General features: G+C 43.7%; 1 protein-coding gene and 1 long non-coding RNA gene across 2 annotated transcripts in view; one reads left to right on the forward strand and one right to left on the reverse strand.

The window, feature by feature from the left end:
• Positions 1-25,218, forward strand: part of Ldd (lipid droplet defective) — a 64,355-nt gene that overhangs the window by 20,569 nt on the left and 18,568 nt on the right. The window contains exons 19-45 of the mRNA XM_076785324.1: positions 567-1,226; positions 1,519-1,707; positions 2,314-2,396; positions 2,482-2,647; positions 2,724-2,905; positions 4,641-5,264; positions 5,789-5,919; positions 5,985-6,304; positions 6,368-6,563; positions 6,633-6,773; positions 6,848-7,168; positions 7,363-7,858; positions 8,383-8,503; positions 8,577-8,767; positions 8,845-8,983; positions 10,222-10,429; positions 15,867-16,056; positions 16,765-16,962; positions 18,256-18,771; positions 19,290-19,465; positions 19,650-19,917; positions 20,007-20,106; positions 20,738-20,880; positions 20,955-21,155; positions 22,746-22,926; positions 23,000-23,112; positions 23,221-24,046. Of these exons, the coding sequence (XP_076641439.1) occupies positions 567-1,226; positions 1,519-1,707; positions 2,314-2,396; positions 2,482-2,647; positions 2,724-2,905; positions 4,641-5,264; positions 5,789-5,919; positions 5,985-6,304; positions 6,368-6,563; positions 6,633-6,773; positions 6,848-7,168; positions 7,363-7,858; positions 8,383-8,503; positions 8,577-8,767; positions 8,845-8,983; positions 10,222-10,429; positions 15,867-16,056; positions 16,765-16,962; positions 18,256-18,771; positions 19,290-19,465; positions 19,650-19,917; positions 20,007-20,106; positions 20,738-20,880; positions 20,955-21,155; positions 22,746-22,926; positions 23,000-23,112; positions 23,221-24,046 (7,080 nt within the window). The remainder of the gene's footprint in view (positions 1-566; positions 1,227-1,518; positions 1,708-2,313; positions 2,397-2,481; positions 2,648-2,723; positions 2,906-4,640; positions 5,265-5,788; positions 5,920-5,984; positions 6,305-6,367; positions 6,564-6,632; positions 6,774-6,847; positions 7,169-7,362; positions 7,859-8,382; positions 8,504-8,576; positions 8,768-8,844; positions 8,984-10,221; positions 10,430-15,866; positions 16,057-16,764; positions 16,963-18,255; positions 18,772-19,289; positions 19,466-19,649; positions 19,918-20,006; positions 20,107-20,737; positions 20,881-20,954; positions 21,156-22,745; positions 22,927-22,999; positions 23,113-23,220; positions 24,047-25,218) is intronic.
• Positions 1-25,218, reverse strand: part of LOC143352662 (uncharacterized) — a 607,068-nt gene that overhangs the window by 16,957 nt on the left and 564,893 nt on the right. The gene's annotated exons all lie outside the window — the stretch shown is intronic.

A 25,218-nucleotide genomic window follows, 5' to 3' on the forward strand; every position in this document is an offset into this window, starting at 1 on the left:
ATCAGTTTGGCATACCAGAAGGAATATCTCGAAAATGTATCAAATGAAAGTTGTTCACTACCGAGGGGGACATCATGTGGTGGGACTTTTATTTCTCTCGGTGGACACTCCAAGGTGAGGAGAAGGTCAACTTTCTTTTTTTAAATAGGATGATGTGTTATTTATCCACCAGCAAATAGTGCGTTTTAAGGTGAGTTTAATGACCCATAGCTCAAGGTCATCCAAGGTCAAACTTGCAGGGAAATGCAGAGAAGATATGACCTTCACCTCTCCTTGGAGTGTCCACCGGGAAAAATAAAAGTCCCACCACATGGTGTCCCCATCGGTACTGAGCATCTCTAACATTTTTGCGTATAATCAATATTTTTGGAGGTATTCGTCCGTAACGCTTTATAATTTAGTGTTGCCCACACTTCAAGGGGGTGAAATCGACCAATGAAAATTCGGCTTTTCTCAACATTTTTTCTCTAATTACACAAACAGTTGCAACTTCCGTCTGGGAACTTTCTTCCTATCCCTTATAGTTTCACGCAAGGTTTCTATTTCCCTCTGTGAACGTTTTCCAGTTGGCCCTGACAGTCGGAAGGTCCAGCTTAACAAAGCTGACACCTCTGAACACGTCGCTCGGCAAATTGGCGGAGGCGATGTTGTCGCTTCTGTCCAACGTGCCGAACTTGAAGCTACAATCAAACATCTTCGATCAGAAAACCTGGTCAAGCCTCTCGAACGACACTGTGTCGGAGATTCGCAGCGTTGGACGATCCTGGGTGCACTGGTACGCGACAGAGGTCAAGAACGCTAAACCGGGGCAGTCCAAGCTGGACCGTTTCTTTGGGACGCAGGACACATTCGCCAAGATTACTCGTGTTTATCAGCTTCTGGACGCCTCGGTCGATCTGATGATCGGTGGTGACGTCTGGCTGAAGCTCCGGTACCTTTACGAGGGCTCGAAGGTGAAACCTGTCCTGACTCTGATAGAGGACACGCCGAACATCGTCGTCAGCGTCGTCGACACTTTCCTCAAGTCGGACAGGCTGGACCAGTTCCTGGAGAAGCTGGCGACAGGCAAAGCGCACCCGTGCGATCTCGACAAATATTTGATCGTGCCCGGCTTCGTCAGGAAGAAGGTCCTGCTGTCTAGCATCGCCAACTTCTGCGAGAAGATTGTCTTCTCCGAGAAACAGCTGACGTGGCTCGATGTGCTGCCCCTCGACGCTAAGTACGAGGTATTCGGCCGATTTTGCGATCAGATTTGTTCAAACTACACATTTTCATTTTTACATCCATGAAAAGCGTCAACTCCAAACCGTGTCAGCTCCAATTTATGAAAATTATTGAAGGAAGAACGACATTTGTATTCGGCTTCTGTTTCTTGCAATTAGACCATTTTTATTTTGTACGAAGGTCCACCGTATTATTAATAATTCTATAAACGCATTGCATATACGGTTGTGCTCCCCAGTTTCTGAGAATTTTTGCGTGCAAGCTTCCACACCGAACGATCAATAATGCTTCCAGGAAACCGGACTGTCCCGAACTGGTGAGAAGGAGTTCAACGAAACTTATCTCTTGGAGAGGGTAGATCGCATGCAATCAACGATCATTCGCATAATATCGGAGGGCCCGAGGGAGCCGAAAGTTCCCACATGGTGGACATCCTTCAAGGAGGGTGCCTTCAACGATTTCCTGGCCCACTATAAAAAAGAGGTACCTTCAAACACCTCAATTAGAAACGTAATACAATTACAATTTAATCGTGGTGTTCTCTTTGATCTTTCCTTGACCCATTCGTATTTTAATTCTTCCAACCCCTTGCACTACTATTTATTTTGTAATTATAATGATTAGAAGTTGTTCATCGTTTAGAATTTCATAGAAAGAAAAGATAGTTTATATTTATTGTATGCCTATGTTTTCTCCAAATGATATATAACAAATGCAACAAAATACAATTTTATTTCGGTTTAAAGGAAGCTAATAACTAGACTGCGGATGTTTATGCAATTTCCAATTTTTTTAGACAAATTTCAAGGAAGTAGAATGAAATAAAATTCTATTTTTCATGGGAACAGCCTCTGTGGATCCAAAACAAACAAAAATCGTATTAAATTCTATTGAAATTTGTGTTATAGCATTTTTTGAAAATTTTCATAAACTACAAATGCATAAAGATCCGCAGTCTACTAATAACATACATATTTATTAGACTCCGTTCAGAATCTTCATCACGAGTCTGACTCGATGTTATAGCGCAATATCATTACGAGCGTGGGGTTATTCGAGTAGGTTTAAACAAATTCCGAATTGTTCCAGGACCCCAGGGCTCTCGGTCACCTGACGGTGAAAAAGCTCACGAAGATCGCCTCGGATATTTTGAATTTCGACACGAATTCCAAGTAAGTCGCTCGCGGAATTTGTTTTCCGCTCGGTGCTTGTTAGACGACATTCCCTTTCTTTTTTTATTTCTTGTTTCACTCTCAGGGACTGTTCCTGGTGCTTCTCGATGCTCCTGATAGATGTCCTGAATTCCCAGCTGGAGAACCATCGGCTCTACGCGGAGCTGCCCTGCAAGATGAGTCAATTGAACATGTCGGAGATTCATAGCGTTGTGCTGCGTGATTTTCACTGGAACGAGACCACCTACAAGGTGAGCGATGCAACTGGGATCTGTCTCGCTTTCTGACGGTTCTCTGTGCACCTGTGCAATCGACTCGCTTTTCCAGATCAAGAATTTCAAGACTCTGTACACGGGACGAACGAAGACCGAGTGGATGGCGTCGATGGAGAAGATGTTGCTTCATATTGTCGACTTGGTAGTCGATTTCCAAAACGAGACATACAGCAACAGGATCGGAGAGTGTACCCGGAAGTTCTTCGGAGACCCGCCGATGTCCAGACCGGGACTGTAAGAGCCTAACTAAAAACATGTGTATAGGTTGTTGTGTACGAAACGCGCGATTTCAGAATGCAACTGTTATGGGCCAATGGTAGTCACGTGACTTTTGCAAAGTCAGCAGGTCGGTAACTGCTGTACAATTTCCGTTCACAGCCTTCAGACACAGATTTAAGATCCGTCTTGGTCTTGATCCGACGGGTCTTAAGTCTGCGACTAAATTTGTCACATGTTTTGCTCTATATTATCGATATAATGAATACTGACGCTAGAAAGTTTTTGACTTTATTTCGCAGAGAATCAAGACAAAATACAGGATGTTCGACTACAGGTGGAAGAAAATTTAAGGGGTGGTTCTCTAAGGCAATACAAGACGAAAATGAAGAATAAAAAATTGCGATTTCGGCTTCATTTTTTAGTTATAATCAATCAAAAATCCGCCTAAAATGCGGCAACCGGATCAACAGAGGTGTACGTTGTCTACGTCATAAAGGCGCGCGACAGTCCGAGTATCAAAATGGGTCCTCGCTCGTGCCCAATGTTAGGCTTCCACGTCACACGCTTTAGCCAATAATTCGGCTAGAACCGAAAATGCGTGTGGAATGACCCAACCGGACGGTTTACACGTTGAATTCTTGGCAGGTGACTTCTTGTGAGGCACACGGAGTATCTGTCACTTGATACGTGACTGTCGCGCGCCTTTATGACGCAAGCAACGTACACCTCTGTTGGCCGGGTTGCCGCATTGTAGGCGGATTTTTAATTCGTAATAACTAAAAAATGAAACTGAAATCGCATGTTTTTTACTCTTCATTTTCGTCTTATATTGTCTTGGACAATCACCCCTTAAATTTTCACCCACCTGTAGTCGAACACCCTGTATAGCTCAACTTGTAGCTGGAGATATTTTCTAGCGCGCTGTACCCTCGATTTCATCCAGAAAACTCATCCAATGGCACAAAAATGCTTGGATTCCGTGGCATGCACATCATCAATTTTTTACCTAGTTCTAACGCTTATATTACAAAATATCTGCATAATCTCGTCAGCTCATGACCAGCGCGCGCTGCATTGAACCTTCCGCTTTTGAATGATCCCTTTCCCAGGGAAAAATATTCTCATATAAGGATGAAAAGTTGAGGCACACGGAACCATTTTTCGCCTAATTTTGTCGGTAACGTGGTCACTCTACCTTATCGCGAATCTACGGACACTTGGCCCTTATGGAGCGTTTTGATCAAGACACACTATTACAGCTTGCAGGCTAAGAAGAATTGAACTGAGAAACACGTACATCAAGACAGTTCACATCCCGAAAAGGCCTAGTCCCATATGTCCAATAGTTATTCGGAAAAAATTCTTAAGAATCGTCTTCAATGCCGACACACGAGAAGCCCCCCTTAACCCCTTGCACTACGCCTAATTTTACGGTTTCAGTGATTAGAACTCTTTTGTAATTCGTGACTTCCTAAAAAAGGAAGGAGAAAATTTATATTTATTGTATGCCTATATGATCTTCGTTAGCTGTAGATTAACAACGCCAAAATAGAATTTTATTTCGGTTTAAAGGAAATCAATAACACACACACACACACATATGGATTAGACTCTCTTCAGAATCTTCATCACGAGTATGACTCGATTTTGTGAGGCAAGGGGTTAAGTGACCGCCGTTACCCTATTCTCTCCTACGCTGTAGCTTGTGCGATTGATTGTCCGTATTCCAACGAGGTCTACTTTGTTCAAGATACGTGTCGGTGCTGCTGGGGATTCTGGAGAATCTGCAGCAGAACGTGTACGTCCTGGACACATCCAGGTACCACAGGAATATTGACGCGTTGAGCAGAAAATCGTCCAGGTTCGTCCCGATTTGGAAGAACCTGAAGGAGGTGACGAGCCCGAAGTACGCGGAAGGCGTCGAGACGTTCTTGCCTGGCGCGACGATCAACGTGAACGCAATCGTGAACGACAGAGACGGTTCTCTATGCAGAACGAAGGCGGAATGTCGGAACTCGACTGTTTTGATGCAGCAGCTAAGCTCGAAGAAAGCGGAGAAGCTGCTTCGATACGATCCGAAGGCTGCCGGCTATCCTAACCCGTGGGAGATCGCCGATCGACTGTCCCGGACTCTGGATCTGGATCGCATAGAACACCAGATCAAGGACTGGAGGATGGACGCCTCGTTGGAGATAACGTGGCTCCGGGAGATCCTGCGCCACTTGTCCAGCGTTATTGCGGAGGGCCGCGATCTCCTCGACGTCGCCAGTAAAATAGACTTCGAGGACATCTCGAACGTCCTGGGCGTCCCCGACGTCATCGACGGGGTGCTTAATATCCTGAGGGAGAAGACTGTCGACAAGCTTTTCGACGGGTGAGTTTGATCCGAGGATTTCAGCGGATCGAAGCGCACCGACGCACGCAGTGCTTCTAGAAAATAGGTGGAATTAATTAAAAAATTTTCTTGACGTAAAACTAATACTTGATTAAAATAGACCGAGGACGACACAGACTTATATCCGATTTCATTTGTTAAATAAATAATAGTCGAGTTTAACTCTCGAAGTAGCATATTCATTTCAGAGTGTTAATTTAGAGAGAACAGTGAATTCTCGATATATGTCATCACCACGGATCTTGCCGGCGTCATGTATCGTCCAGGAGACATACCCGAGGTATACTCACGGGGTATACCTCATGGTAGTGGGGATAATTCCGCGACATTTATCATCCAGGCCTTGGCGACATATATAGAGAACTGTACTGGCGTAATGAGTAGAGTGCTTGACTATGAAGCGGATGGCCAGTTATTTTTATTACAAGCACATAAACAGACTTCAATGCTAATGGCTATCGCTGGTTCGTTTGACTAATTAAATATAATCTTTCGTTCCACAGGATGAAAGAAGTAATAGAAGACGTGAAACCGTTCATCCAAGACCCAGAAATCTTGGATGACATCTACAAGATGATCTCGGCTCTGGAGTCGATGGAAATCTTCAAGAACCTGGGCCTCCTCAATATGAAATGTAAGTGCATCTCGAAATGATTTTACGACGTTAGATGCCGTGACCATTCGATTTTTATGTTGAAGACGTTATCAAGGACATGTTCGACAACTGGGGCGTGGTGAGCTCGTATCTGAGTGATAAAATCAATGTCTCGAATACTGTTCTGTCGATGCTCAGCGAGGCGAAGGTCGACATGATCTCGGTGTTCATGAAAGAAAGAAAAGCTCTCAGCATGAAGGAGATTATTTGTTCGCCGAAGAAGCTTAGCGAGATGCTCAGCTTCAACGATCGGATCACTGCTGAGGAGGTCAGCGCCGCGGTTTGTCAGCTGGAAGACGCGCAGACGCAAAACGTGATGGTCGCCATGATCAGGAATATGAACTTCGATTATATCTTCAAAACGGTGTGTACTGATAGTCTGACTATGGAACGAGGGTAAAAGTAATAATCGAATCTCTGGTTTCAGTTGATGAGCGCCAACGTGAAGAATATACTGGCGAACGCGAACTTGACGGAAACTGAGGGGAAGATGGTGTTGGACAATTTAGGTGTGGCGGCTGAGCTGATGCCGTTCTTCAAGGAGAAGTTCGCTTCCAGCATGCCACAGGCTGATAGCTTGAAAGCGAACGTGGAGAGAGAAGAGGATGATCAACCGATGTCCAGTATGAAAATAATGTTGTAGAAAATTGCTTTTTTAAGATCTCTTACTGAAAGTTTAAATGATTCTACAGCTGCGAAGTTCCTCGAGGACTCCAGCAAGATGCTGTGCGGCCAGGCGATGGTCTCCGACAATGGCGATCTGTACAAGATCATATCAAAGATCGAGGACAACAGCAAACAGTACGATCAGGCAGAACTCGATTCTTTGCCCAGTATGTAGAAAAAGCTAGCTACCGGTTTGATTAAAAGTTTCTTCAGAAAGAATTAATGGATCTCCTCGTCGCAGCCGACTTTTGCAGAGACACCTACAAGAGTTTCATCACCATGGGAGGCGGCAAGATAATATGGTCGTACGTGAAACCGCTCTTACGTGGACAGATACTCTACGCGCCTAATACGACAGTAATAAACAAAGTTATGGCTCTATCTAATAAAACTTTCGCGGAGATGGAGAATTTCGGCGTGCTGATGGACAGCTTTCAAAGGACCCTCTCTTCCCTGGCGAATCTCTCCGAGATGAGCGACAGTCTGAAGGATCTGCAGGATATGATGTCCTCGGACGTCATGAAGATCGCGATCAAGTCTCTCGGTGGCGGGAGCGTGACCGGTGAGTGACCTACTCGGGCATGCAATTATTGCAAATAGCTACTAGCTTCATTTAATCTTCTGTTTATTTGTGATCTTGTAACCATAGTGTCCTGTACAATATAACCGATAAATTGTAGTGTTAGAATGATATGCGACTTGTTGCAGCAGCATTAGCAGAAGACAATCACGATCTGATCATATCTCTTCTTCCAGGAGATTTATCGGGCATGGATCTCGGCGAAATTTCATGGCAGCTGAAGAAGAATAGGCGCCTGGTCAAGATGATCGGTATGCTGAACGATTTATTAGGATGTGTGCTCGTGGATCGAGTCCGAGGATTCAGGAACGAGGACGAAATGGAGGCTGAAGCGCGGATACTGATGGACACGAGGGAGTTCTTGGCCGGCGTCGTCTTCATGGACGAAGATCCCGTGAGATCTAGGAGATCTTTGAGCACGCAGCTGCCTGAGCACGTAGTGTACAAGATCCGGATGGACATTGACTACGTCCAGTCCACGAAGAGGTTGAAGAATCAGTTCTGGATCCCTGGGCCGGAGAGCAGCTTCATAGAGCACCTTCGGTATCTTAGGGGATTCGTGCAGCTCCAGGACTCTATCGATCGCGCGATCATATGGGAGAAGAGCGGGAAGGATCTAGAGTGGAAGACTGTCACACAGCAGATGCCTTATCCTTGCTGGAAACAAGTGCCGTGAGTGTCGTTTCATTCTGCTCTCTAATTTACAGAGATAATTCTAGGTACAGTAGGTAGTCGCTGGTTGCACGAAAACGGGGCCGGAATTTCACACACATTTTCGGTTCTAGCCGAATTATTGGCTAAAGCGTGTGACGTCGGAGCCTAACCATTGGGCGCGAGCGAGGACCCCATTTGATACGCGACTGCCGCGCGCCTTTATCACGTAGGCAACGTACACCTCTGTCGATCAGGTTGCCGCATTTTAGGCGGATTTTTAATTGATTATAACTAAAAAAACGAAGCCTAAATCGCAATTTTTTTATTCTTCATTTTCGTCTTATATTGTCATGGAGAACCACACCTTAAATTTTCTCTGTAATCGAACATCCTGTATAGCAATATTCCTCATTTTGCGTAAACAAACCGCAATGGATCGCTGAAAATTCTGGCATTCGATCGGGAGTGCAATGAGCGAGAACCTACTGTAACGAAAAGGATTATTTCGTACGAGAAGGTGTTAATTGCTACGAAATGAGCAGGTTCCAAACAACCCTGTACGAGTCCCAAGGGATCCAGGTGTGCTTCTTCTTCGCGTTGATGATGTGCGTGGGCTCGGCTGTCAGGCACATTGTTTGGGAACGGGAGTCACAGAACGCCATGGTAGCTAACCAAGAACCACCAGAAACTCGAATTCACCATTAGTAAGAGGTCAATAATTTCTTTCTTTTGTCAGGTAATGAGCGTAATGGGGTTGAAGCCCTGGCGCAATACAGTCGCTTGGTTCATCACCACATACGCGGAGGTGATGATCGTGATGATCTCGATCGCGATGATCCTTCTCGCCGGCAAGATCCTACCGAAGTCTGATCCCCTGCTGGTTCTGGTCATGATGATCGACTACGCGTTCTCCATCGTGACATTCTGGTAATCTATGATCTCTCGCGTTAACTGCCCTCTTCACGCTGTCCTCCTTTGCTAAAGGATGTCCGATAAATTTCCAGTTACATGATTTCGACGATGTGCAGCTCGGCGAGCTTGTCCGCGATCACCACAGTGGTAATGTTTTTGCTGACATACATGCCGTACATCATTGTCATTGCTATGGAGGCCGTATTAGGTCTCGGCTATAAGCTTCTCATCGTAAGTTATCGTCCCGCCGTTGCGAGACCGTTCCCCTAATAAATAACGCGTTCGAACGATTCATTTTCGCAAACTGCGCCGGCCGCGATAAGATGCGCGCCTTTTGTGCGAACTTTCCTGCTTGGAGAGGAACGATTTACGACGGACCGAAAAAGTATCCGTTCAATTTTCGAGGCGAGATATTGCGTCGACCCGTCGCCAATTTGCATACTGGCTACCTGATCGAAATAATCATTTATAAGCCGTTTAGAAGCACCTTCGTTTGCATAGAGATTGGGCAAGACCTGAGAAAGTGTTTCGAACGACGGTCGCATTAATCGTGTGCACGTCTGTCGACTGCCGTTGCAATTTGTGAATTCGCGTTGGTATAAACTACACGCGTTGTGGTTCGAACGTCAAAGACTGCCTGAATTAAAGAAACACATTTCTCAGTTCGCGGACTGACAGTTAAAAATGATTAAGAAATGACATTCAATCAAAATTGTTTGTCTACTAAAATGTACAAACATGTTACAGTCCAATAAATATATATTTAATCCTTTGAGGACAAATGTCACCATATTCATTTTAGGTTCACGTGTGTAGCCCCTGAAGTTGCAAATGAACAATATAACTTTTTAAAAAACAAAGGATCGGGGAATATTCTTCCATCGATGTATGATACGACATTAATGGACGATCTAGTCCTCCAAGGAAAATACAGTCTCTACTCGATAAATGTCCCAAATATCTAGCCTGTAATTGTCCCAGAACTATCCCCACTACCGCGGGGTATAGCTCGTGAGAAACCTCTAGAACTTCGCTGTCGTTTTCTATAATATTAATTCTAGCCGATAATCGTCCCTGGCCAGACCCATGCTTTGGACAACTATCGAGTAGACACTGTATTTTTAACGTTTTAAAAAATCGTTATCAGCAAACCATTGATATTCAAACAGATACTTTTCTAGCCAAATGTATTTTCGTTTCCTCTCCACTTTTCTAGATCATAATTTCTACATATCGGATGAAACCTCCCTTTCATATTTCTGAGGTATGAAATACAAAAACACAATCACGGTCATTAATTCTTTTATACATGGATTTATAGGTTCCACAAAGTGAAGAAATATATACGGAACATTGATATATTTTCGTACTTCTAGAAATATAGAAGGAAACTCGCATTACTCGTGGAACCGCCGGACACAATTACGCGAGTGTGTCATGCAAATTACCCTGATTTATGATCGTTTCAGTGTCTTAGCATGTCGACAAGCTTCTGTTACGCTTGCTTGTACGCAGCCCGGAAGGAAGTCCAAGGGGTTGGTCTGAATTGGTCTGCTATGTGGGAGGAGTCTGCTCCTGGTGACCCGATGAGCTTAGGCTTGACTCTGTTGATGATCGCCTTCGACGGTTGTCTGTACGCAGCGATCGGTTACGTCGTCGCCAGATATACGAACACAGGTAGAAACTCTAGGCATACTATTTAACCTCCTGGAGACACTGTCACCCTTAGAACTCTCTAAACACATCTGTCAACGTCCGGTGGAGGTGTCACGATCTGTAGACGTTCTACGAAACTTCTCCTCTTTTCTAATATTTGTTTCATTTTTTTTTTTCGTCACATATAACGATTCGATTCGCAAAAATTGTTCACGAGCACAACGCGACCCTCTAACCCGAAATGTTCAGCATCTCCGGTAGCACTCTCTATGGTATCTGTGTGTATGTGACACGAATTCTATACTCTGTGTATGTGACACGGATTCTATACTCTGTGTGTAATATCTCTTTATCATCATCTCGTCGATAACCGTCGTCGAGGACGTCGACAACGCTCGGAAGGGTGGAGCAGAAAATTGCTATGAAAGGTCGGAAAGTAAAAAGACACTCGAAAGATGGAATATCCCTTAGTGCTCTCTACAGGATTGGAACGTGTGCGTCGCTTCTCCACTTATTGTTAATCTGCTTCAAGTCCCGAGCACCCCTTGTGTACCTCCGAACCAGTCTTCGAACCTCCCGTTTGGAGGGATGGCCGCCATATTGGAGTTCGCGAGCAATCCGCACAAATTTTATTTCCAATGTTAGGAGAATAGACGAACGTTTCCGCGGTCGTTCAAAAATTCGGAAATTATTGTTCCGGACACACAATGGGATCCTGGAGCTGGGAATTAAGGGATGGCGGAGGATTATACAGTTTTGGACGATTACACAGTTCGCAATGTTTGGAATCGTGTACAGCTTTGTTCATAAATTTTTCAAATGTGTTTTGAGAGGTGCATTCTTTTCGATATATTAGACACTCTAAAAGACTCACTTAAAAGACGATTTCGATGTTTTGAATCCAGCAATTATGGAAACTAAAATTCTCAGATTGATTACACTTACAACTTTAATTACTACGGCAGACTTGAAAACTAATTATTATTACAATCTTTTAAGGAATTAAATTGAAGTGTCTTAGGATTTTTGCGTACATTTTGGTTGCTACATCGGCATAAAATAAGTTATTCTGAGGGTCTATAACTGTTATAACCAAAAAGAAAAAAAGTCATGGTATAACAAGTATTTCATCGACTAAAATAGTATTGGTTACAAATAAGGATTATAGGTAACCGAAAATTCTTTCAATTGTTGGTAAATGTTATCGTTGAGAGAAATTCATTTCGATCACTTATAACAGTTGAGAGAAATTTATTTCAATCGCTAATAACAGTTATCGATGAGAGAAATTTATTTCGATCGTTCACGAACAGTTTTTCTTCGTCGATAACAGGACACTAATAACTGTTATTTGTAACCAAAATGTATAAAAATCGATATTTTTTGATCATTTTGTTCTTCGAGTTTTTTTCTTTATATTTTGAGTAGATTATCTCAAATTTGAACAATAATCAACTTTTTATCAATGATTTTTATTGTAGAAAATTTCAGGATAACTGTTATTTTTGGTCCCTGCTATAATCATTACCGCCATCCACTCAACGCATCAGAGTGTCTACTCTTTCTGGTTTTCAGGAGCATGGTATTTCAACAAAATCGCCGAAATCCGCGTTTCTCCGAATTTCCGAAAGAATACGGTAGCCGCGTCGGTGTTTCGCGTTTTCCTCGGCGAATTTGGTCGCACCCTCCGACGCGTTGACGACGCGATAAAAGCGAGAACGGCAGCGGGTACTGAGTAACGATAATGCATTCGCGTGCACCGGATCCCGCAATCGTAAACTTGCCCGTGAAAATTCGCGGGAACGTCGGTCCCGCCCCCATAAGAACCGCAACAACCGCACCGGGGGTTGCGAGGCGAGGTCGAGGAGAAAAGGTGGACCTCGTCCTCGAACGACCTTGGGAGACCCGACAGGAATCTCGACGATCCTCCAGCCGGAACCACTGGAAAAACGGAACAGCCATTCGGCCAATAATTTTCCAGGCAGGGGCTTTCACGATTTGAGGTCCCGTAGCTTATGGTGGGCCGACACACGTTCTGTCTATGGCAGGCCGAGCTACCTCGCCTTCGTCAACAACCTCTATTTCACTAATGACGTTCTCCACCCTTCAGCCACTTACCAAGGTATCGCACTCGCCAGCTCTCTCTTTCTTTCTCTATTGCACGATGTTTTCTCTGGCTTCTCTCTCTCTCTCTCTCTTTCTCTCTGTTTCTGCTTCCAGCATCGCCGACACGCCAAGCTCTTTCATTCGTCGAACCCCGAACGCGTTCAGTATTTTTTCCCTTCGGTTCTTACTTGGCCGTACTTCGGTTCAAGAAGTTCGTTCGTTTCATCGGCTCTGAATTAGATTTGAATTGTTTACGTTGCAAAAAGTGCTCCCCTTTTTGTTGCTCCCGTTTCCCGGTTCCCCTGGACTTCCATCCGACCGTACTTTGTTTGCCCGTTTGCTTTTTCCCCGACGCAAGATGCTTGTTCGCTCTCATCGAGACTGAATTAGATTTGAATTGTTTATGTTTGAAAAACTGCTCCAATTTTCCCTGCTCCTGTTACCCAGCTTTCGCGTATTATGCTGCTCTTTGGTTCGCGAGTAAATTAAAATCGTATCGTTTATTAGAACACTCTTCTTCTTTTCTCTTGTGTAAACCTCTGCTGACGCGAGTCGCTAAGATCCAAGCAAATTCTCATTTATTTATAAATTTACATCGAATTCTGATTTCTTTTCCGGAAAGGACTACTATTAGACTGATAGCGTATCGGTGAGACATTTCTAATAATGGCGATCAAACTTTTAACTGTTTTTGTCATGAAACTTTTAGTAGCATATTCGTGACACTTTTCCGATCGAAACGACACCAAACACGACACAATTCGGATCAATTCGATTCGCGATACAGTGGAACCTCGATTATCCGAATTAATCAGAGGAACATAAAACTGTCAGCAGAGGGTTAAATATTTCCCGCATCTTATTTACATTAACGTCGATCTTGAAATGCAACAAAATAGAAAATCACGCTCTACTCTTCACTACTCTTTGTCCCCTTGTTATTGTCCTGGACGCTGCGCGAGTTCTTGTTCCAGAGTTCGTTTACTTTTACGTTTCTCCTGGATTTGCTTGAAAGTGTGTTCCCCTGTTTACTTACCGAGTGGACCTATTGTCTCAAACAACTTTGAAAGGTACGGATAATCATGTAACTTCCGTCAGCAAAAGTTCCATTCTTTTCATCCTTGAGAAACCTCCACCCTGAACCTTTTCGTTGCGTTTGAACCTTTATGTAGTGACTGGAGCGGAAGATTGTTTGTTGATAGGATATCCGAGGAACGCGTCCGATGGCAGAAAATATTAAACTTCGTTTTCGCGACGGGGAAACAACGGTCTCCCTGCTCGAGATTTTCATTTGTGCGTTAAATTTCTGGAACAAATGACAGCGTCCTCTTTAAATTGACACGAATTCTCCCGGCGCGAAATTGTGAACTAAAACGGACACGCCAAACTAAAGACGTCGTTGTTCGTTGTGGAATCTGTTTATTTTGAGTCCGGAAAATTCACGTTGCTTCACTGTGCAATTTTGTAATTTTGCCACTGTGACTGTTAGTCTTTCCTTTCTGAAGCACGCATTAATTCTTTTCTAGTCAGCGTTCAATCGCTTTTTTTTTTAATCAAATCGAAGTTAAACAAAGTGTTTCCAAATAGCAAATTTAAATAAGATCTAACTCAATCATAAGAATTTATTAGCGTACCTAAAAAATTCAGACTGCGAATTTTATGCACTTATGATAAAAAAAAGAGTACACGAAACAGCTACAACTAGACGGCGGATTTTTATGCAAAATAAAAATTGTCCATATGGACTGCAAGTTATTTGTTGTCTAAATCATTTTAACACATTGACTGCCATGTCACCCATATATGGGTGACGGAATTATTTGTCCAGGTTTTAAAGTGAATTTTTATGTTAATATATTCGTTGTATCAAATTTGATTAGGATCTGTAAAACGCAAGAAAGCTGGAGGACTACACAATATCATACATTTAATTTTTTCAATTTTTATTTCATTAAATAGCTTAGTTTGATTTTATGGAGTTTTTGAGGTTTCTAGTTGGGCAGTGAAAGTGTTAAAGAGTGAAAAATAATAGGGCAGTATTTCGAAACTCTTTCTGAAATTCATTCTTCGAAATTCTGAGAAACGAACGAACTCCACGGCAGCGCACGAACGTTCGAAATTCCCCATAGTGTTTCCGAGGCTGGCAGAGTCGGTTCGAAAGACGTCAAAATTGTGCGATCGCCGAAGACGGAACGCTCTGTAATCTGCATAAACCGGGCCGCCATCAGTTTGATAAAATTCCAGCGAGAAAAAGCCATTCGAACGTTTGGATCGTGCCGAATATGCAAATGCCGGCTGTTGCTTGTTCCGTGAAAACGAGAGCCGGAACTCGCGCGGGAACGCTTAATTTATTCAATGCTTGAGCTCGGCCGCGTCCGGGAACCGGCGAAATTCTTCCAGATAGTCTGCATGCCCGCGTTTCCTCGATTCTCCTTCGAAAGGTCGAAACTTGCCACGATTTGAATCACTCGCATCATGTTATACATTCATTCATATTTCTCTGTGCTCGCCGGGAAACTCTCCATTTACATCCGCCGATCCGCTGAGCCGTCGGACACTTTGTCGATGTATACAACAAACCCTCGTTAATCTTGCTGCGATCTTCAATATTTTTTGTTAGTAGTCTTCATCGATTTTATATTTTTTTTTATCCATCCCCTGCATTCTTTACTTCTGAATCCTTGATCCACGGAGAAAACACGAAGCAAATCTTTATGCAAAATAATTGTTCAAAACAGGATCTCTTCGCTTGATATACAGTGATTACTCTATATATGTCCCCTAGCCGATAAAAGTCCCGGAACTGTCCCCACTGCCGCGCGGTATACCCCGTGAGGGGCCATGAACCGTGTTTTGGACATACATCGTGAAAACACAATTCAGAATTTTTTTTAGACATTCTATTGTTTTCAGTTTCGCCTGTTCATACTTCTCGTGAATACATAAAACCTAGAAATTTTGAACTTGCACATCGACTTGGGCATACATTATCGTCGAATTGTTTTTATTGATTTAGAAATAAAATACTGAAAGATGCAGCAAGTTAGTTTCATAATAATTTTCATCAAGTGCCCGATGGCGTATCAGTAATCGGTGTAGCTATTGGGGTGTTGTGCTGCATGTTCTGCATGTGTTTGGGGATTTCCTCCGATTTGTCGAGCACTCGAGTATCTCTCAATTGAAAAATTGATTCGAGACGCTTTTATTATTCGATTGGTCTGTTTTATCATGCTTCTTCGAGGATTTGATTGGCTGTACGAACGGTAAGAGCTTACTTCTCCGTACGCGACATACGAAGATCGATTATTTCCCCGGTAAAAACATTAACTGTTAAATGTTGTACACGATGTAGACGAGGAGACCGACTCGAGCAGTTTAGTAGTCACCGAGAAACAGACGGGAGTTAGGTTCGAGGGTGTGAGGAAGGTCTACAACAGCGACGAAGGGGAAGTTGTGGCCGTTGATAACTTCACTTTGAAGCTGTGCGAGGGCGAAGTTACCAGTCTTCTTGGCAGGAACGGAGCCGGGAAGACAACCATCATGTAAGTAAACGTTTACCCGCCTATCAGCTGAACAGTCAGCCTAGAATTTCAACGTAGATCCTGCTCGAAACAGATCAAATCGGAAAACCGGAAAAATCTGCTGTCACGCGAGTTTCGTCGAGCTTTAACGAAACCTTCCACTTTACTGTTAGTTCATTAAGCTCTTTGTTGAACCAACGAGGGTTCCCTCTTTTCTTTGGCTCCGGCCCCCGCACACGTGCGTGATATCCTGTGATATTCAATTCTCGTTCTACTAAACGCGGAACTGGATATGCTAAGTAATTTCTTAATACTCCTCGAATATCTGTATCGATATTTTAATGTGGGAACATTTTGCGCTTGGACACCCTTGCGTCATCCATTTTTATTCCGCCCTTCGAATCAACAAGCGACGTTCCATTACTGTCACATTTTAAGAAACAATACAAACAGAACAGAAACGTTTTACCTTGTCCGAGAAGAGGAAAATGGTTGAATTTTCACCGTGAGGAACATACGAGGGTTAAAGGAAGTGCACGAGTTACTTTACGTAAATATAGGATCGTGGGATAAGTGGCGCGTTCCTCATAATTATATCAATTAAACCGTCGATTCCGCGAACGTTTGTGCAGCCGTGGCTCGTTCCCTTTCATGTCGGCGAGGGGTATCTCTATCTCGGCATCCGGATATTCATTCCCCGTCTTTCGAGTGTGTGTACTCTCGTTTCAGCAAGATGCTGACGGGGATGCTGGCTCCGACCACCGGTGAGATTTGTTTGAACGGTGAAGAGGACTGCAAACCTGACATAGGGGTCTGCCCTCAGGATAACGTGCTCATCGGTACTTTGACGCCCAGGGAACACATGGTCTTCTACGCGAAGCTGAAGCGGCCCAAGGAGAGCGTTAATATGCAACGGAGCGTGGACGAGTGAGTCGATCGGCAAACTGTCCTTATCAATGGCTCCGTTTTCACGGCTCGTCGCTCCCAGCTACCTTCATCCATCCTACAAATCTCTAATTGGTCTTGGGAACTAACTCGCGTTCATATTTCAAGCGCTGATGGATCACCGGTTTGACACTTCACCCAACGGAAACCTGTTAACCCCTTTTCTCAAGCGTGAATGCTGCTCCTTCCTGCTCGAGTCGAAAGAAAGTTATATTCCTTTGTTATTAACAGACTGTGGATTTTATGCGTTCGTGGATGATTTATTATAAAACGCGTAAATTTAACCGTATCGATACATTTCTTACAACTCAACACTACACCTACCAAGCATAAAACATATAAAAGTGAAACGTCTTACAGAAGGGAGAAGATTGAATTTACTTAAACATTCTACGATTTTCACTGTAGGCTGTACTGTACAATGATTGGCACCCTTATGTCAAAATCGTAGTAAACTTAACTTGCTATTATTATACGCTAATAGAGATTTTTCAGCAAAATCAAACAGTTTTACGAGTCGTCAATCTTTTATTAAAAAATATATTCAGTGAATAACAATCGCAAGATAAATAGTACAGTCATTGACACATGTATCAGTTATTGGCACTGAAGAACTGAATAGGAATTATTAACTTAACACTAGGCTTACGGATCACTAAAACTGACTATTTTGCATTACTTTATAAAAATAACAAGAACGTGCTACCCACATTTTTAGCAATATTTTTAAAATAATATATACCCAAAGAAATAAATTTGCTAAATAATGTCTCATGTACTTATGCATCCTTAGAATCTTAATAATTTAAAATTAAGTTGGTCATTGAATATAGCACGGAACAAAAATTCGTCTATAATCTTGCATCATGTTTCAATACACTGTAACAAGCCTTTCACCTTTACATCATTCAGTTCTGTTGTAATAAATGCTCAAAGATGTGCTTCCTGTATGATTTCACAGACGGCACACTGAATTAATTCTTTGATTTACACATAGCGATTCCATTAAAATGAAGACATACTAGCGTGCTAGACATGAACATAGTAGTTCATATAACCAAGTAGAAATTTTATTTGTAATCGAAACTCAGCAAAACCATAGACAATAATTAAAAAATTTTCGTCTATTCAAAGCATCATTCCAACACACTGTAAACTTTGAACATTCTGTTAATTAATTTTGCTGCTTTCTAAGCGCTCGCTTTCGAACTCGGTAACAAAGTGTACGGCGAAACACAGTGTCCTTTTACAGCATGACAAATTCCTCGTTCACAGGATGCTAACATCCCTGGATCTAGGTAAACAGGAACACGAGCCCGTGCATCGTCTATCAGGTGGTACGAAAAGAAGACTTTGCGTGGCTCTGGCGTTCCTGGGCTCTCCAAAGCTGGTGATCCTGGACGAGCCTGGCGCAGGAGTGGATCCTGCAGCAAGACGCAGGATCTGGAGGCTGATCGATCAGCACAGGATCGGCAGGACGGTCATCCTGTCGACTCACCACCTGGACGAGGCTGATATGTTGAGCGATACCGTGGTCGTGATGCATAAGGGGAAGATATTGTGCACCGGCTCGCCGTTGTCCTTGAAGATGATGCACGGTCGTGGGTACAGGCTCCTTGTCTCGTTCCCTGGAGAACGAGATGGGCATACGGATGCCGTTGAGAAGCAGAGACTGGAGGACCTGAAGAACGTGATCGAAGAGGTGATTCCGAACGCGGAGACCGGCGAAATTGTGGGCAATGAGGTGGTCGTCACGCTGCCTTTCCAGGGGAAGAATGGCGTCAACAACAAGTGAGTCGATCTGTGCCAAAAACCGTTCTATAAATGTTTGATTTGTCAAGTTCAGTGAATTCTCGATATATGTCAACAACACGTTGACTCGAGGCTTCTCGAGCTTTGCGGCCCCTCACGGGGTATATTCCGCGGTAGTGGGGATAATTCCGCGACGTTTATCATCCAAGCCTTGGCGACAAATATAGAGAAATCACTGTAATGCTTCCAGCTTTGTATCTTATTAGTAGACAGCGGATTTTATGCATTTATGGCAAAAACCAGTAGGTGTAATTTAAGACAGTAAAAATATTAGCAAAATTTAAAGATACTGTTAAATTATATTCAAACTATTAAACATATTAAGAAAGGACATAAATTTCTACTTCACTCCAATTTGTTGTGATTCACATAAAAAATTTTTATTTTCCATAAAGATCCGCTGTCTACTTCTTAGTTTTGTATTGATTAACCATTGACATGATTTTTGATCTTAGATGTTGCGTAGACAGTTGATCGTTAAATGATGTGCTTTCCAGTATCGGGCATGCAGCAAAGGTTCTTGAAGACAGTCGGAAAGTTGTGGGCTATTCCCACTTTTCCCTGGAATGCGATAGTTTGGAGAGAGTTTTCCTGGATCTTTGTTCTCGAGCGGAGAGTGGATCCAGTGTTATCAGAGCTAGCCAGGATAGCGTCGCCACCGTAGATCACGTTGGTAAGTATCATTAATTAAATCCCACATTACAAATATGGAAGTAAAGTATATATGGTCTAGAGGTGGGGGGGGGGGGGCGGTTTTATCTCATTTGAGACAAACTTGTCCAGCATTGCTATGTACGGTTGTAAGAATGGTCTGCCGTCGCAGGGGTGGAAGGTTAACGAGTCCGAATAATCCGCAGGATTATCGATACCGACCGACGACATTGATCTGATCGACGACGAGACCACCCTGAACCCGTCTCCCGTCAGACAGGTGAAAGCTCTGCTGAAAAAACGAATGTGGCACTTCAGAAAAGATTGGATGACGCTGTTCGCCGGTCTTTTCCTGCCGACAATATTCGTCGCAGCTGCCATGGGATTTTCTTTGATAAGACCTCCATCGCAAGATGAACCGGCGCTTCCTCTCACGCCGAAGCTCTACGACACTCATCCGACCTACTTCTACAGGTACGCAGAACTCTCGACCTTTCTGGCAAACTCGCCTGCCCTAAACGCGCACTCTACTAAATGCTATCCTTGCCTCGATTCCCGTTCAGCATCGACAACAACTACGACTCGTTCCTGCAACACGTGTCTCTGCAGCTACACGATCGATTCGGGGATGATTACGCTGGCGCTTGGCAAACACTACCGAACGTATGACAATTAATTGCGTTATCAAATAGTGGGATAGTTAATCGCTGGACTGTGGACGCAAATATATTTCCATTGATTACCCCACGGGAATCGAACGGTTATCGATTCGACCCTAATGCGCCTCCCTCCGATGAAAATTGTATGTTTCGCATTTTGCAGAATCTTTTATTTCTATGAGATGTACTGAATTTTAAATTTAAAAATTGAAAAGTGATTGGTTCAATGTATTACAAAAATAAATTCACAAAGATTTGATAGATTTCAACAGTTTACACCAGGTTCTTCCGTTGGAGATATTTCCTTTGATGCCAACGATTGGTGACACTCGTGATTTTTTATCTGAGAAACCGTTACACATAGTGGTCTGCAACTTTGTACGTACATTCATAGACATATGGGGAAGGTTTGATTATTTTTATGTTGAAGAAGATTGAAGATTAAGAAAGTTACAGACCCGAGTGCAACAAGCATTTCTAATAATTACTGAATTCAATAAACGCGCCTGCGTCAAAGAATAGTGACTGTAAAAAATGTAATAAAGAAAATCAATACAACTCTGTTGTCAAAGTCTACAGTCTAGTGATTACACGTCCAAGAACACTTGCTGAAACGAAGTTTGTTGGTTAATTAGGACACTGGCACCTGTAACTGCGTGGACGGCCAACAGGTGTGTCACGGAGTGTCGCAGGCTGTCGAAGGACTTCTTCAGGTTCTACCTGGCAGGCCCACTCTCGATTGGATCGTATCCACCCACCAGACATACATAGAAAAAAGGTACCTGGTTCGAAACGCGAGTTTCTAACATTTTCAAACCAACTACCATTATCAATGTTTCCATGTTTTAACAGATACGGTGGATGGTCGTTGTCGCACGTGAAGGACGACCCACTGTTCATCGTTTGGTTCAACAACAAGGGTCATCATGCACTGCCCTCGTACTTGAGCGCCCTAAACGAGGCGATTTTACGGGCGTCGGGGGTACAGGGACGTTTGACGGCCCTCAATCATCCCCTAAGGTTATCGAGCGATCAGTTGAACCGGACAACCCTGTAAGTTACACTTGCTTCCAGCATCTTCCAATAAATTTCACGATCTTCATCTTCGGACCGCGACGAGACGCGAAAAATGGCGACTGGTTGTGCCATTTAAGGGTGGTTGTTCACGCGGTTACTTTTAGGAATTTATTTTGGGAAAACTGTACGGTGTATTTTTCCGAAATTTTTCAGGTATGCTTCGAAACATATTTTCTAGTGGAAAATATTTTTCTTCCCGAGAAATATGAGTCTCCTTGAATATTGCAGTAGTATTTTCGTAGGGTGCACTGTAGCGTACGTTGAGCCTGCTTGAAATTAAAACGTGGAATAATGTTGAAAAGAAGGAAAACGATAATGGTTAATGATACGACTATGACGAGAAAGAATTGATATTTCGACAACAAATTTCACCCCCCTCGTGTAAAAACAATGATTAAATTTGGCAATATTATTACAAATTTCATCATTCAAATTGAATGTAGCGTTTGAACAATACTGTTTCAATAATTGCACTGTACCAAAAGGAAGCTTAAAAATCTTCTGTTACATACCAATACCGAACGAAATTATTAAATTTCGTTACTGGGGGTGACTTGTTGGTTTGCTGTTGAACACTAAATACTATTGATACTAAAAAGTTCCAAATCACGGATCATAGACTTTCAAAAACCATAAAACTCGCAGTTATAAAATCGATTTTAACCTTGTTAATACGCTGAATTTCATGCTGAAACTTTATGCGAGTTCCTGTCCACAAGAGTAAACGCACCGGTGGTTGCAAGCTTGCTAAGTGCGTGCAAACATTAAACTCGTGGTCGGCCACGTTCCCCTCGAATTTAAAATGCACTCGGTCATCCCGTTATTTATATTACCGGCGGCTCGCTCCCACCAGCCGTCAAAATAAATCCTGAACGATGCCGGGAAAATATTAAAAAAGAGCGTTTTACGCGCGGTGTTGTGTTTCGATAAGCGGGATCCAATTACCGGGTCAGATGCCAACGTGCCCGGTCGATCTTGCCACGTAGACGGAGCCAGGCGTGGGCGGCTATGTGCAACGAAATCGCGCGTGTTGCGTTTACTTTTAATTAACTCGGCGTGCTCGGCCGATCCCGTTTGAACTGCACTGCATCGGAGCACGACTTTTTTCTCCCTCGCCTCCAACTTTCTCGTGTGCTTTTTTCCAGCTAATAATAACATTTCACACGATTCGGGCCCGGCCGCGTCCTCTGCACCGCAGCAAAGGATTTGCCTGCTTTCGGGGGCGCATTGGCGTCGCTCGAGCGAACAAATACGGTGTACTCGTTTTCGTTGGCATCGAATACATTGACGCTGGTCACTTAGGAGAAAATGTTTTCGAAGACCGTGGAATATTTATCTTCATTTTTGCATGGTTTGTTGTATTGAACAACTAGACGTCCGTTCTCGTTACATTAAGAAATACTCATTAAGAAATGAATGCTAAACCTCGTATATACGAACTCATAGCCGAGCCTCTATTGTTCGAACAACAGCCAATCTATGGAGACATGAAATATATAAATAAAATCATTTCAATCGTCGGACTGCGAACCAGATAGAAGTCGATGGAAACGTTGTTCGATTCAGGTTACAGCACGTGGCCGACGTTGGCGTGGCTCTGGTTCTCCTAATCGCGTTCAGTTTGGTCGCCGCTCAAGGGTCAAAGGAACTGGTGCGGGAGAGACTGTCCGAGGAGAAAAGGATCCTATTCTTGGCCGGAGTCCATCCTGTCACCTATTGGACGACTGCATTAATCTGGGACTTCTTCGTGAGTGGCTTTGTCGGAACGGGTGCCGGAATAGACTCGGGAACCTGATTTAAATTCGATTCCTGGTTTGCAGGTGTTTGGACTGTCCATCGTCTTGGCTGTGATTGTCTTCGAGATCTTCGGACTGCCTGCGTACGTCGCCAGGCATAATCTGGCTGGCATCTGTCTTTTGCTCTGCCTTTTCGCGTGAGTGTCATTCGAGTGTCGCATCGAACAAAGACGAACAGCGATTTCGCAACAAGTTACACGTTCACGGATAGAACAAAAGCTAAAGAAAACATATATTTCTCGCAGGTGGGCAGCCCTGCCGTTCACCCACCTGATGGAGAAGATCTTCAACGACTCGAGTCTCTCGAACATGGTGCTGTTCTGCACGAACACGTTCATAGGCGTAGCCTCTCTAGCCACGATCCTGGTGCTGGACATCCTGGGCAAGACGAAAACAACGGAAGACGTGAGGAACGCCTTGCACAAGATCCTGCTGATATTCCCTCAGTACGTTCTCGGCGACGCTTTGGTGCAAATATCTCGTAACGACATCACGGCCAGTTTGCTGGAAAAATTCGACATGGACACGTACCAGTCCCCGTTGGGCTGGGACCTTTTGGGTCTTCATTTCGTGTTCCTGACGATCGTAGGAACAATCTTGTTCTCGTTGAACCTGATGATCGAGTGTCGCGTGCTGCCGACGTGGAACCGTCGGAGAAGTCCTCACACAATCGTCGAGGAGGACGATGACGTGTCGAAGGAGAGGATGCGGGTGGAAAGTGGGATGTCGGAGGACGTCCTGCAGACGGTGAAGTTGCGAAAGGAGTACAACAGCGTGTACGGGACGAACGTGGCCGTGCAAAATCTGAGCATAGGCGTGCAAGCCGGCAAGTGTTTCGGGCTCCTCGGGACGAACGGCGCCGGAAAAAGCTCCACCTTTCGGATGCTGACTACGGAGATCATCCCGACGTCCGGCAGGATCATCCTGAAGGGTCAGGAGGTGGGGAAAGGACCGCTCTGCAACGGCGAAGTCGGTTACTGTCCACAGAGCGACGGACTCGACGGGTTCCTCAGCCCGCATCAGTGTCTGACTATTCACGGTGAAGTTTGCGGGCTCAGCAACGTTCCCAAGGTGAGGTCTGATTTATGCCGAAACTTCCGGTCCCCGGACCCGCAAGTTTTCCCAGGGACCTCCCCTTCCAACCAGCCTTCGCCCGCCGTGGATGGTGTTTTTAATTATTCCAAGCTCGGGAACGAAACGAGAGGCGCGTAAAACGTTAAGCAGCCGGCGATCCTCCTTTTTTCCCCGGCGAACTTCCCCGTACTGTTGTCCGAGATTCTCCTGCAGCAACCTCGGAACCCCTCGGCTCGCGTTCTTCAGCCAGGATCGCTCGCGCGGAGCTGGATTTGCATTCACGTCCGACTACGGCGCTTGTAAACGACCGTGGGAGCTGAAGTATTGCGACTTTCCACGGGAAATTTCGTCGGAGATGTAGAACGGAGTTTACAGAATGCATAGTAATGGTTTTAGAAAATTGCCGGTTTGATTAACTGTAGCAAAGATATCTTCCGTCGCTGATGGAAGCTCGAAGTGATGTTTCGAGGAAAACGAGGGAAGCTGAAATGCACGTAAAAAATTTTGCCTGGAAAATTTAGTCGAAAATGTGGAACGGTGTTCGTAGAATGTACAGTAATAGTTTTCGTAAATTGCCAATTCGGTGAACTGCAGTGAAAATATTTTTTATAGTTCATGGTAGCTCTAATAAGGGACGTTGGGAGGAAAACGATGGGAGCTGAACTATATATAGCAATTCTGCACTGGAAATTCAGGTGATAATGTACAACAGGGTCCATAGAATATATAGGGTGTCTCACCTAACTCGACAATCTAAAATATCTCGCTTGTTTTTTTTTACGATAGAAGGAAATTTCAGAGGAAAACATTAGTTGATTCAAAGGACCAAAAAATTTGTTCAATGTTATATATTTTGAGATTTCAAGATAATCGAAGTTTTTTTAAATGGAGTGATTTATTTTTATTATTTTTTTGCCTATCATAATATTTGCCCCTTTGTACCAACTAATGTTTTCCTCTGAAATTTTCTTCTATCGTGAAAAAAAACGGGATATTTTAGATGGTCGAGTTAGGTGAGGCACCCTGTATAGTAATATTTTCAGAAAATTGCTAATTTAGTTAACTGCAGCAAACATTTACGGTTGTCGATGGAACCTCTAACCAGGAACATCACTCAACTGTCAATCACCCATTTTGATGAAACTTTGCACATCTATATTTTAGCTAAA

Source organism: Halictus rubicundus, chromosome 3, assembly GCF_050948215.1.
Source record: "Halictus rubicundus isolate RS-2024b chromosome 3, iyHalRubi1_principal, whole genome shotgun sequence".
NCBI classification, from domain to species: Eukaryota; Metazoa; Arthropoda; class Insecta; order Hymenoptera; family Halictidae; genus Halictus; species Halictus rubicundus.